General features: G+C 34.8%; 1 protein-coding gene across 3 annotated transcripts in view; it reads left to right on the top strand.

Annotated features, from left to right (window-relative positions):
• The window catches only part of LOC104476148 (sodium channel protein type 1 subunit alpha), a 68399-nt gene extending 56150 nt beyond the window's left edge, over positions 1-12249 (top strand). For all 3 annotated transcript variants that reach the window (XM_086750288.1, XM_086750286.1, XM_086750287.1), the window contains exons 21-26: positions 568-849; positions 5634-5687; positions 6024-6161; positions 7869-7973; positions 8349-8619; positions 8988-12249. In XM_086750288.1, the coding sequence (XP_086606414.1) occupies positions 568-849; positions 5634-5687; positions 6024-6161; positions 7869-7973; positions 8349-8619; positions 8988-10156 (2019 nt within the window). In that variant the 3' untranslated portion in view covers positions 10157-12249. The remainder of the gene's footprint in view (positions 1-567; positions 850-5633; positions 5688-6023; positions 6162-7868; positions 7974-8348; positions 8620-8987) is intronic.
• Positions 12250-12942: the final 693 nt, after the last annotated feature.

The raw sequence follows: 12942 nt of genomic DNA, 5'->3' as shown, positions 1-12942 counted from the left end.
ATATTGCAAAACTGTCTTGCTTTTCTATACAAAGAAATTAATCTTTGTAATAATCTTGCATGGAACAATAAGACGATAAAGATATGTATTTAATTCCTGCATAATCCTTTTAATGTAGAGCTTAGTGTCTAGATTGATGGCATTTGTGTTTTCAGCTTAAATTTCAAAGCTATGTTGATCAAATCTACAGGTTGACATTTTTCTTTAAATATTTTAAGCTATAATTTGATGCACTTTTACAATTTTATTATGTCTGTATTTATATTTAATATGTTTGTCTTTTTTATATAGAACACATCAGTGTAAGGCTTCATCTTAATACCACCAGGTCTTCTCTTTTGTTTTTCTTTTAATTATTTTAATTTTCTCACTTATTTTCCTTTCATTATATGTTCTAATATTAAGTATTTTAAAGAACAGTGCAATGCTACAGTTATTAATGTACTGCTTTAACATTTATAGTATTAGTTTCTGAACAAGTATTCATTAAGCATTGGTAAAACAGTACTCAAATCTTTATTGCTGCTATTTACACTCTTTCCTTTTTCCCCTGTATTTGTGTATTAGGTGGTTGTGAATGCCCTTTTAGGAGCAATTCCATCCATCATGAACGTGCTTCTCGTTTGTCTTATATTCTGGCTAATTTTCAGCATCATGGGAGTAAATCTGTTTGCTGGGAAGTTCTACTACTGTGTTAACACCACAACTGATGAAAGGTTTGAAGTCGACCAAATCAACAACTTTAGTCAGTGCGAGGAACTCATAAAAAACAATCAAAGTGCCAGATGGAAAAACGTGAAAGTAAACTTTGATAATGTAGGATTTGGGTATCTTTCTTTACTTCAAGTAGTAAGTGATCACTCTTTATATACCTCTTACTGTTTAAATGTAACAGTGAAAAGCAATTCTAGCAACAAAGACAGAAAACATATTTACCTGATTATTTTTATCTGTGACTTAGTAATACTGCTGCACTGACAATTGATTACTCTTTTCATCGTAAGCAGACAGTAGTGCCTACTAAGATGAATAAAGATTTTTTTTAGGACACCTGCCAGAACAAGTGATATTCTTCCAACTTATACCTCCTTTAGTCCTCCAGTCCCTTCGAACTTTAAATGTTTCTAGAAGTACCTAGGAATGGTATTCAGCTACCTGAATACTTCAAGTTTTACTGTTGCTGAAAACCAAAAATCTTCATTGGTGTGATTAGGTCACAGAGAAGAATTCCCGGTAGGAAATCCCTTCTCAGTGGTGTATCTGCCACTAGTGCAGACTTATGTGATCTAAGAAGCAATTTCTTATTTGGAAGAGAAATAGGAAAACAAAAACATCATCAGATACTATAATCTTACTATAATATAAATATTTTTGCTGCTGTTTCTGTGCATAAGCACCTAGTGGAGTTTGCTTAGCAAAAACTGAGGGAAGAAAAGAAGAAACAAAATATATGCAGAAAGATACTATAAGTTTATGCCTTCACTAACAAAAATTGTGTCCTCACGACACTAACTATCTTTATATTTTGGAGTAGCTAGCAATCTGACCCAGCTTTAATCAAAAAAATGCCGGACTCTAACGTATGTTGTGTATGTTCAGCAACCTCTCTGGTTTTTTTGAGGTTATTGTCTAATTCTGCAGAATTAGTTTTAATTTTTTTTTTTTAGTTTTCAATTTTATATCTTTTAAATAAGTTTCTAGCTTTCATGTTGGCATAAGAAGTCTCAGTAATACAAATCATTAACATGAAGCAGCGATATAGACATGGTCCTGCACAGGGTCTAAGACAATAGTTCTGAGCATTGTGAACTGTCTCTCCCAGCTAATACAGCATCTCACCTGTGTGACTGATAACTGACAATTTAAATTTCATTATGATTAATTATTTACTTTACTGTCACATCAGGAAAGAGAAGAGAGGGACCAGCAGTCTGAAAGAAATAAAGTACTGAATGGAATTTGATTTTGATAACAAAATTGAATTTTAATAGAAAGACTTTAAATATTTCTTTTCTCTGACTTATTTTTGAAATCCACTGGCCTAGAATCCCCCTTGGGGTCAGGGGGACACAATGGTATCAACAAAACTCTTTCCAAATGGTTTGCAACTCTTCTTCCAGTAGTAACCTAGTCTGTTCTGGGACACGGATAATACCAGGTAAATTTTTTTCCCAGCTTTGTGGCCACAATCACCACTCCTCAGCTACTTGCAGTCAACACATATTTCAGTGTCCCAGCTATCCATAGCTTACTTCATCTTCCTGTCATTGAAAAGCAACAAATATTTCTTACACGAAGACTTAGATTCTTAACTCATTGGATTGTTCTGGGAGGAAAATTGGGAAAAATTTGCCAATTGTTCCAACAGTTCCAAAAGAGAAAATAATCTAGACCTACCATGGAGGGACCTAGCTCTTATGAGAGGACAAGTCAGTTGTTTTTTGCAGTATCTACGATATAGAGATTTTGCACCAATATCAAAGGCTGGTGTAATGGGTGGACTTTTTTTTTTGTGTGTGTGTGAGTAGAATGTCAGTGACAACACCACTTATTTTTTTTCTGTATTACTAAAATGCTTGTAAAAGCAATAAGATATTTTTCTGTTTGACATACCAGAAAAAAAATGGGGCACTTCAGTCATTGCACAAAACAAGCAGGTGGCCCTGCATCCTTTAGGGTTTGATAAGTAAGCTGCTAGCAGTGATTTTGCAGTTATAGAATGATAAAAGCCTTAGGGAGAGAAAGCAAAATACCAGCTCGATTTTCAGCTTTAAAATATGCAGAATCTATGGGGTTTTCTCACCTTCAAGAACACAAGAAAGGCCACAATTCATAAATGTTTGAGATACTTAAATAATTTTCTCAATCAAATAAGATATTTATGTGATTTTCTATTTCGTATAAAAAGTACTTTTGATAAGAATCTAGAACAAGATTCTAAAGTGATCACCTTCAGAAGAAACATGCAAAGTGAACAGGTATGTCATAACCCTAGATTCCCCTACACTTTCTAATAATCTTGTAGTAATAGTAAAAATGAGTAAGTACTAAGAATTCATTCAAGGTACTCATTACTATGTCAGAAACAAAGATAAAGCTATTGAAACTTGAGTATTTGGCCCAAAATAAGGTATTATTTTGGAAAACTTGGAATTAAAAAATCATAGTTGCAAGTGGATATGCTTTCTGTGCACCTAATGTGAACATTAATGGCCTTTTTTAACATTTTTCAAAGTTCCACCAGGTTAGTATTTTAAAAGCAAGATGCTATGCTATCTCCAAAAGTGAATGTGAATCTTCCTGGTGGTTATTTCTGGTAAAGAAATGGAGTGGTGAAACTCCAACATTACTTATACCTTCATTAGAAATTATTAATCAGGGAAAAAAGTCTACATACTTTTAACAATAGTAAAGTAGATTGGGGTTTTTTTTTTGTTTTGTTGGTTTTTCTAACTACATTGAATCTGCATTTGAATATATATATTTCAAATTTCCTTGGGGAAAAATACACTTGGAATAGATGGTGATTTCAGTTACACTGCTGTAATATTTGAAATCAGTGAATTACTCTTGATTCAGTGTCAATGAGAATATACAATATATTTTTATATTTGAATATACAAAAAGGAAATTAAGAATTTGATCTCCTAGTCATATTTCTGTGTTATTTTCTTATCAGTATGCACAAATGCCCAAATAATAGCTTCTGTTAAAGAAAATGCATTGCAGATAAATCTAAGCCTAACATAAGCAGGCCTAAGCTTCTACTGAAGGCAGTAGAAATAACACTCTTTCACTAAATATGGTGTCTTAAACTGAACCTCCAGTTCCATTATTTGCTATTGGTCAGGCAATATACTTAAAAATGGCAAATTCTCCTACTGAACTGACACTTCAACTTTGGGAATTAAGAATCCATTTATATGATTATAGTCACATGCCTTATTTAGACCTTGTAAGACCTCAGCTGAAATACTGAGTCCAGTTTTGGTTACCGTTTCAAGAGATGAAGTAGTGGATGAGAGCTCAGAGGAAAATAATGAGAAAGATCAGAGTTCTGTAAAACACAATCTACATGGAAAGATTGAAGGAACAGTGATCACAGCCTAAAGAAGAAAAACAGCAACAATTAGTTCACAGATAAGCAAAAGGTGCTGCACAAAGATGATCTGTTCTCCAGATACGTAATAATTATGACAAGTGACAGTCTTGAAAGAGAACAGAAGGATTTAGATATTAGGAAATAATAACGACAAGTGCTGAAATTTTTTTTTTTAATGAGCTTGTGGAGTATCCATCATTAAAAGTCTTTGAGAATATGTTAAACATATATTAGGAATTACATAAAGCTGATCCTACTTCTCCTAATTCCTTGCAGTCCAAATATTCCACAAAGATTTAAAATTCTTCATCTGAGACTTCTACTTGTTTCAGATTTAATGTTGCTTTATTTGTCCTCTAATTCTACACTTCGATTTCAGCATCGTACTGTAAGTTGCTGGAACTTTGTATTTTCTGTGTTGGCCCCAAGGTGTGAAAGCTGTTGCATACTAGATTTGCATCTTAGGATAATACTGGTCTTTTTCAGTATTCCACTGTTTCAAAACTGTAAGGGGCCTCTTTTCCTTTAAGAAAATAATTCCTTCTCATTTTAAGTTCACTTCAGGATGATTCCAGCTGCTTTGTATGCTGCATAAGCAAAGCCTTTTTGAAACCTCCACTAGAAATGAAACCTCAAGACGATGGAGATACAGCAATAACCATGGACTAAGAGTATTCCATTCCCATTTTTTTTCTGCAACTGGTCTCTATGGCAAGGAGTATGAAGGAACCAATGATCTGCAGCCTTGTTTAGCAAAATTATATTATAATAGGAATTAAATGACAGAGAACTATCTCACTTTGTTTTATTCTGGACACAACTGGATTAAAAACTAAGTGGCTTCTACTTGGAAATGTTGCCTAGTCAGAAGAGAACTAATTGCTACAACAGAGAAAATTACTTTTTGTTTTGAACACTCAGATGAAGCAATCTACACCACACTTTCAAATATAAAAATTTACAGATTTTGGACAGAGGAAATAGCTATCAAAGTTCACTAAATGCTGCCACCTATGAGGCATATTAAAATGCAACATATTTAAAGTGAAAATAGAATTACCAAATCAGGTAAAGTCTTTCAAAGGAGAAAAAAAATCAAAATTCTGATTGATAGGAAAATACCTCTTCTGACCCTGTCCAATTTTTGCTTCCCTTCGGTTCCCACCTTTCTGACTGATTTGAGAGGGAGGGACTACACATTAGTCTTCATTGGTGGCAAATCAGTTACGTAGGAGTGTTTCTCAGCTGTTCATAGCCTTTGCAGTTGGCGTGATTTGATGAATGATACTGCATTTGTGATAATTAATTAGAAACAAGTTAATTATGCTCACTGCTTAAGATGTTCACAGAGAGACAAAATATGGGGATACAGCACTGCATTCAATGAGCAGCTATGAAGAAAGCCAAGAGACGAAATTATGTAAAAATTTCATGTTATGCTAATTATTCCTGGTGCTGTACTCAGTTGCTGGAAATTATTATACAAATTGTTTTCAAGCTCCATGCTTAAACAGATGTGTACTGTTTACAGGCTACATTTAAAGGCTGGATGGATATTATGTATGCAGCTATTGACTCAAGAGAGGTAAGTACTGCAAATATTTTAAATTATCTTTTTTTCTTCAGGTCTGTCTATCAACAAGTATGTATTTATATATCTTCCAAAAGTAATTAATATCCATATGACAGAATGAAACAAAATTAAATTAACTAATATGAGATTCTGCTGTAACAAATTGTGGAAAACTGAATGCAAACTGCCAGATGTTGTCAGTAATAGATGGAATGGACAAAATACATATAAGTAACAGGAGTATTGTGCAAACACAAAATATTAAGGACATTTTGCCCAAGGTTGCCACTTGTTCAGTTGAAATTTTCACATTAAATCTTAGGAATTGTATTTCACTTTTTTTCATAGGTATTACAGCAACCTAAGTATGAAGACAACCTGTACATGTATTTGTATTTTGTCATCTTTATCATTTTTGGGTCTTTTTTCACCCTGAACCTGTTCATTGGTGTCATTATTGATAACTTCAATCAGCAAAAAAAGAAGATAAGTATTGGTTCATTTATCTTCTAAATATATTCCAAAATACTGCATTTATGGAGGTGCATGATATATGGGATGTACACCCAAAGTTCGTTCAAAAACGAAAAAGCTGAAGTATATTAGGATATAAAATCTTACCAGGATGTAGTGTGCATTAACGTCATGAGATTTTACATTGCAGTGAATGGGACAGACCCTTCTGTTTTCAATGTCCAGTTTAGTCTTCCTCAAGTCCGCTTTTCCATGCCTAAGCTTAATGAAATTTCCTTACAGGATCAAACTGTATAAAATTATACAGCACTTATAATTTCTTAACTTTTTTCTTCTTGATTTGTAGTGATACTATCAGCACAAAAAAAAAAAAAGATCTCTGGTTATGAAAAATACAGCATTATTTCATCACACCACTACAGATGCTGTTTTAATTATTCCAAGTATTCAAGTTCTGTTTTGCGGCATTGAACTATCTGAAACTATACAGAACAGGAATGGTTTGTAACTATCTCAGGGTCTTTTTTTTTATTGTTTCATAGTACAGATGTAGATAATCTCACTAATATAGATGATCTGAGTATCAGATGCTCATCTTTAAAATTATTTTCTGTAAACAATCAAGGCAATGAAAGCTGAAGGACAAAAGCAGCTATGAAATACCAATTTAATTTTACCTCACTGGACTTCATTACTTTTGTTGGGTTTATGTTTCTAATGAAAGATGCTAAGTAAGATTTTTTTGAAAGCTGTACATGCTAGAGGCCTAGAGGTATATGGTTAGGGAGCCTGTCCACTGTACATTGCATGCTTTCCCTTGTCTTCAAGCTTCCCAAACACTCATTCACAAACAGGCTGCATCCAGTCCTATGTGTTCATAGGCATTCCTGGAATTAGATATCTGCAAGTATCTTTTATTCAGGAAAAATGTACTTCAAGACCTCTGTGGAGTCTAACTGGTTTTCATTCAAGCTGTCTCTACAAGAAAGTTATTATGGGCAGTGGAGTTTGGTTAGATCTCCATGAAAGACCCATAATTCTCTTTATCTTCACTGTCAGACTCCAAAGGCTAGTTCTAGCTTTTCCTAATCAGAACTTCATTGAACATGGAAGCTAATCAAGATAAAAGACTTCAAAGAGAGCGTTTTGCTGTTAACAGTATCAAGAGTGCTTCACTCTCCAGCTCAGTTTCTCCAATGTCTGATAATCCATCTTCTCAAAAACCTTGAAGGCTTTGAATTCCAATGCTAATGTTGTGATTGCTGAACTAGAAATACCTAAAGCACTAACACACTAATGTACTGAAAACTTGACTTTGTCTGCTTCCTTTGTTTCACTAGAATTGCAGTTCAGAACTGACAGTATTGAGCAGCCCAGACTTATTTGAGCTTATCTCAAATGCTGTTTACTGTATCTCTTCCTATAAAAGAAAAGAGGTACTAAAAAGGATTTCTTGGTAATGGAAAATAACTGTAGAAAAATACTGCATTACTGTTGTTTGGTTTTTTTTTTTTTGTGAGATGCAGTACTGGACGTCCAGACAACCTCTGAACTAAATGTTTAGATTGTAGACAGCTGCATTTGATAGCTAAGAGATATTTTTTCCAATTCAGTCTTCTTGATTTTCATGAAATAAATAAATCCTCTTTCTCTTTAAAAGTTTTTTTTCAACACTGTGTATAAATGTGATTATAACCAGTTCTGATTTCATGTTTTTACTTTGGAGGTCAAGACATATTTATGACAGAAGAGCAGAAGAAATACTACAATGCAATGAAAAAGCTGGGATCCAAAAAACCACAAAAACCTATACCAAGACCAGGGGTAAAAATATTTTTATATATCAGAACAAAGCTATTTACAAACAGCTCACTTTTTATTGATACATAGAGAGCAGAAATATACCCAGGTGAAAACTATCATTAACTAGTGCATCAGCAAAAATAGAAAATGAAAACGGAGTAAAAAAAAAAATTATTTTTCACTTACAACCATTTTATGTATAAAAATACAAACAAAGGAGGCTGAACTAAGCTGTTGTATTCGCTTGAATTTGACTACTCTTCTTAAGAACAGTAGTTTCATTTTTATTGAAGTCTCACAGGCCTTACTGCATGTATTTTCCCACTTTCTTCTAACAAGGAAAAAAAAAACTATTAAAGTTTGTATTGGATGTTCCTTTTTTTCTTTTCTCCTCAGAACAAATTCCAAGGCATGGTCTTTGATTTTGTGACACAGCAAGTATTTGACATCAGCATCATGATTCTTATTTGTCTTAACATGGTCACCATGATGGTAGAAACTGATGACCAGAGTAAAGAAATGGAAACTATTTTATACTGGATAAACCTGGTGTTCATTGTCCTTTTTACTGGAGAATGTGTCCTGAAATTAATTTCACTTCGACATTACTATTTCACTATAGGCTGGAACATTTTTGATTTTGTAGTTGTCATTCTCTCAATAGTAGGTAAGTCTTGTTTATTAAACTAAAAAGAGGGTAAAATGAATATAAGGTGAACTTTTACTTGAAGAGAGCTATATGGCTCTGTGCAATGGCTTTTGCCCTTCCAAGATTTACAACTATGTCATGCAACTTTTAATTCTATCTAGTAATTTACCTAATCCAACCACCAAAACTGTTACAATCATTCAACATATATTGCACCTGCAAATATGAAGTATAATTGGTATAACAGAAATTATGCAAGTGGAATCTACAAAATATCTTTAATTGCTACATAGAAGCAACAATTTAAAAACTGTTTTTCTAAATTTCTACTCTGATATGGAGATTAAGTGGTAATGTATCTTGGTTTTATTTTTTTTCTGTTTTAGGTATGTTTCTAGCTGAGATGATTGAAAAGTACTTTGTGTCCCCCACACTATTCAGAGTCATTCGACTCGCCAGAATTGGTCGAATCCTGCGTCTCATTAAAGGCGCTAAGGGAATCCGCACTCTGCTTTTTGCTTTGATGATGTCTCTTCCCGCTTTGTTCAACATTGGTCTGCTGCTGTTCCTGGTCATGTTTATCTATGCGATATTTGGCATGTCCAACTTTGCCTATGTTAAGAGGGAAGCTGGGATTGATGACATGTTCAACTTTGAAACCTTTGGCAACAGCATGATCTGCCTATTTCAAATTACCACATCTGCTGGCTGGGATGGTTTGCTAGCCCCGATTCTTAACAGTGGGGAGCCAGACTGTGACCCTAACAAAGCTCACCCAGGGAGCTCCGTTAAAGGCGACTGCGGCAACCCTTCCGTTGGGATTTTCTTCTTTGTCAGCTACATTATCATATCGTTTCTGGTAGTGGTGAACATGTACATTGCTGTGATTTTGGAGAACTTTGGTGTTGCTACTGAAGAAAGTGCTGAACCCTTGAGCGAGGATGACTTTGAGATGTTCTATGAAGTCTGGGAGAAGTTTGATCCCGATGCAACACAATTCATGGAATTTGAGAAATTGTCTGATTTTGCAGCAGCACTTGAGCCTCCTCTTCATCTACCCAAACCAAACAAAGTCCAGCTAATAGCAATGGATCTGCCCATGGTAAGCGGTGACAGAATTCACTGCCTTGACATCTTGTTTGCTTTCACAAAGCGTGTTTTGGGGGAAAGTGGGGAGATGGATGCCCTCAGAATACAGATGGAAGATCGGTTTATGGCATCCAATCCTTCAAAAGCTTCCTACGAACCAATTACAACCACGTTAAAACGAAAACAGGAGGAGGTATCAGCTGTCATTATTCAACGGGCTTATAGACGTCACCTTTTAAAACGAACAGTAAAACAAGCTTCCTTTATCTATAACAAAAACAAAACTGAAGGAGGAGCTAGTCAGGGTATGAAAGGTGAAATCCTTATTGACAAGTTAAATGAAAACTCATTTACAGAGAAAACCGATATAACTGCATCAACAGCAGTTTGCCCACCTTCTTATGATCGTGTAACAAGGCTGGTCAAAGAAAAGCATGAAAAGGAAGATAAAGACGTCCAGAAATAAAAGCAAATAGCAAGCAAAATAATCTATGTGCAGAATAGTTCATAGCCTGTAAGGATTATGTGTTTGTGTCAACAGGACTCCTGCTGGAGGTCTATGCCAAACTGACAATTTTTACAAATATACTGTACATTAAAGGTCAGTGCCTATTAAAAGACAGTGACCCCTCGTCAGTGACTGTGACTGTGATATGGGGAAACAACCTTGACAGGAGGTTACTGTTCTCACTACCAGCTGACACTGCTGTAGAGGAGAGAAAAAATGGCTACTCAGACTGTAGGGACCAGTTAAAAGGGTGCAAACCAAGTATTTGTGTGTTTAGCATAAAACAGTATGGTTACTGTATCCACTGTTTGCATTTCAACTGCCACATACGTCATATTTTTACAAAATCTGTGTTGGTGGATTCATCTTATTTTTATTCATACGCTGTTTATTATATGTGACTATTTTTGTAAATGGGGCTTCTGTTGGGGAAAGGGATGCAGTACACCTTTACAGGTACAAGGGCCAGGTGTTCTATTGTACGACTAATATACACACAGAAATGATTTGCATGAAGGCATGCTGCACTTATAGATCATGCATGAAAATAACATTAAGTCACAAAGAACAACAGGGTTTTTTTAGCACAGTGTTTCTGGAAAGGAGAAACAGATTTTTGAGGTGCTTAATCAATGTATTCATGTTGTATCACGTCCAAACAAGTCTTGGTATACCTGTGAAGTCCCCTATAACTCACAAGAACAGTAGAGATGGATTATTTTTTGCACAGACCATTAAGTTTCAGAGAGTACAAACTTCTTTCTAGGTCTGGAGCCACAGATTTTGTCTTTGTCAAATGTCTTTCTGCATACATGTACTAAATGAATCTGCCTCAGCCCTCCAAATTGATCAAAAAGAGCCCTTTATAAAGTTGTTCTGCTTTATCCTGCAGTATTGTTTAGCCATCTTCAGCTCTCAGTAAGGCTGATGTTGTTGTACATGTTAATGAAAAGCCCTCTGCTATGTAAATAGTAATTTTTAACCTGTGGTGCATGTTTGAGCAAACAGATAATGACCTAAGCACATTTATTGCATCAAATATGTACCACAATAAGTGTAGTGTGCAAGCGTTCAACAGGTAAAATTACGTATTATCTACCATGATAGATAGTTTGGATGCTATCAATGCATGTTTATATTGCCTATGCTGCTCTTCCTTTGACTGACTGGGATTCTTAAATATGGGAAGCCATACATCAGAGCTAAATGAAATAAGCTACTCAACAAGACCTCATTCCTCCATACCATTAAGCAATATTTTGCAGCTATTTAGGAGCTTATTTGTTTTACATTTTTGAATTTTCAGTGAAAAGCCTATAGTGTATAGCCAAACTGTACAGACATGTTGAAAACTACTAAAACTGTTGAAAATAATGTTAGAATTTTATAAGCAAATATAAATACTGTAAAAATCATTTTATTTTATTTTTCTGCATTATGTACATAAAACAAGAACTGAATTTTATCTTCAGGTTGAAGTCACACCATTTTTGTTACTTTGTGTCCATAGCACTTTTCACAGAAGAACTCCAGAGAACAAGATATAACTAAGAGAACGGATAGCTCTAGGTTCTTATTTTTTTACAATATTTGCAAACATGTCAATACTTTCTGCGAAATAAGTTCATCATTTGCTTCTAAAAATCTAAGGTTTTTTGCAGTTGGGAAATGGTGTAAAGTTCAAATTGAATGTCTAAGCAGTGCCTGCATTGCAAGTTTTCAGATACAACCTTCGTTCACAGAATCCTTAATCTTTTCTCATATTTGCTCACAGATATTTTTGATTCATGCTGCAGTAGAACAGTTCTAAATGCTATCTTGGGTCCACAATATTTTTTCACAAAGAGACAGTAGCAAAATTGTATAATCCAACACATCAGGACATTTTAAGTTTCTTACACAGGAAAATTAAATATAGATTACTTTTATTAAAATTATTGACTAATACTGTATTAGTGAACTGCATGCAGGAAAATGCTACTATTACCCTAACGGATGCTAAACAACATTATTAATGCGCCAAAACAATAAAGATTACTTTTTTTATTGTATGTTCCTTTTGTCTTTCTTATCTGCTGTTAATATAGCAAAGGTGTGCTTCTAAAACCACAGAATGAGAGGATACTGAAAACCTTTACAGCCAGCTCTATTGTTCTTCCATGTAAGCAAATCCTTGGGATGTGCTTGTTAGTCACCCACTAGGAACTTCTAGTTCAATGCATGTTACACACGGAGTGCGATGGTTCCGCATGTGTCAGTCATACTGCCCGGAGTAACCTCATGAGCTCATGCAGCAGCTCCGTGCAGTGGGGTACTCAACCACCAAATACCAGAGCTGTCCTGAGTGTGTCCCGGGAGGCTCAGAGCGTTTACAGGAATGAGAACTGAGCATTCATGAGTTTACAAAAGGAAAGTGAGGACTGAAAATAGTACTGGATACGTTGCATTCCCCTACTTGGATTATGAGAACTAGTTTTTTCTTGCTAGTTACTATTCACAAATAGGCTAAGGAACATCTCATATTCCGGCACTTTTCTGAAAACAGTGAATTTCCTCGGGAATTTTTAAGAATCTCTCTGCAAGGACCACATTCCTAGACACGATCATTTGTGGATACTGATATGGAAAAATACAAAAGCAGCTGGAAAGCAGGCCTCTGGTTTATTCCTTATTAATTATTTCAGTGAATTTCTAAAAATGTTAATTTTATGTGCTTACATAATTTTATATTGCATTCCCCTACA

Source organism: Chlamydotis macqueenii, chromosome 6 (genome assembly GCF_036417535.1).
Source record: "Chlamydotis macqueenii isolate bChlMac1 chromosome 6, bChlMac1.mat, whole genome shotgun sequence".
Taxonomy (NCBI): domain Eukaryota; kingdom Metazoa; phylum Chordata; class Aves; order Otidiformes; family Otididae; genus Chlamydotis; species Chlamydotis macqueenii.
The sequence above is the reverse complement of the archived record's forward strand: the minus strand, read 5'-3'. Positions and strand labels throughout refer to the sequence as shown.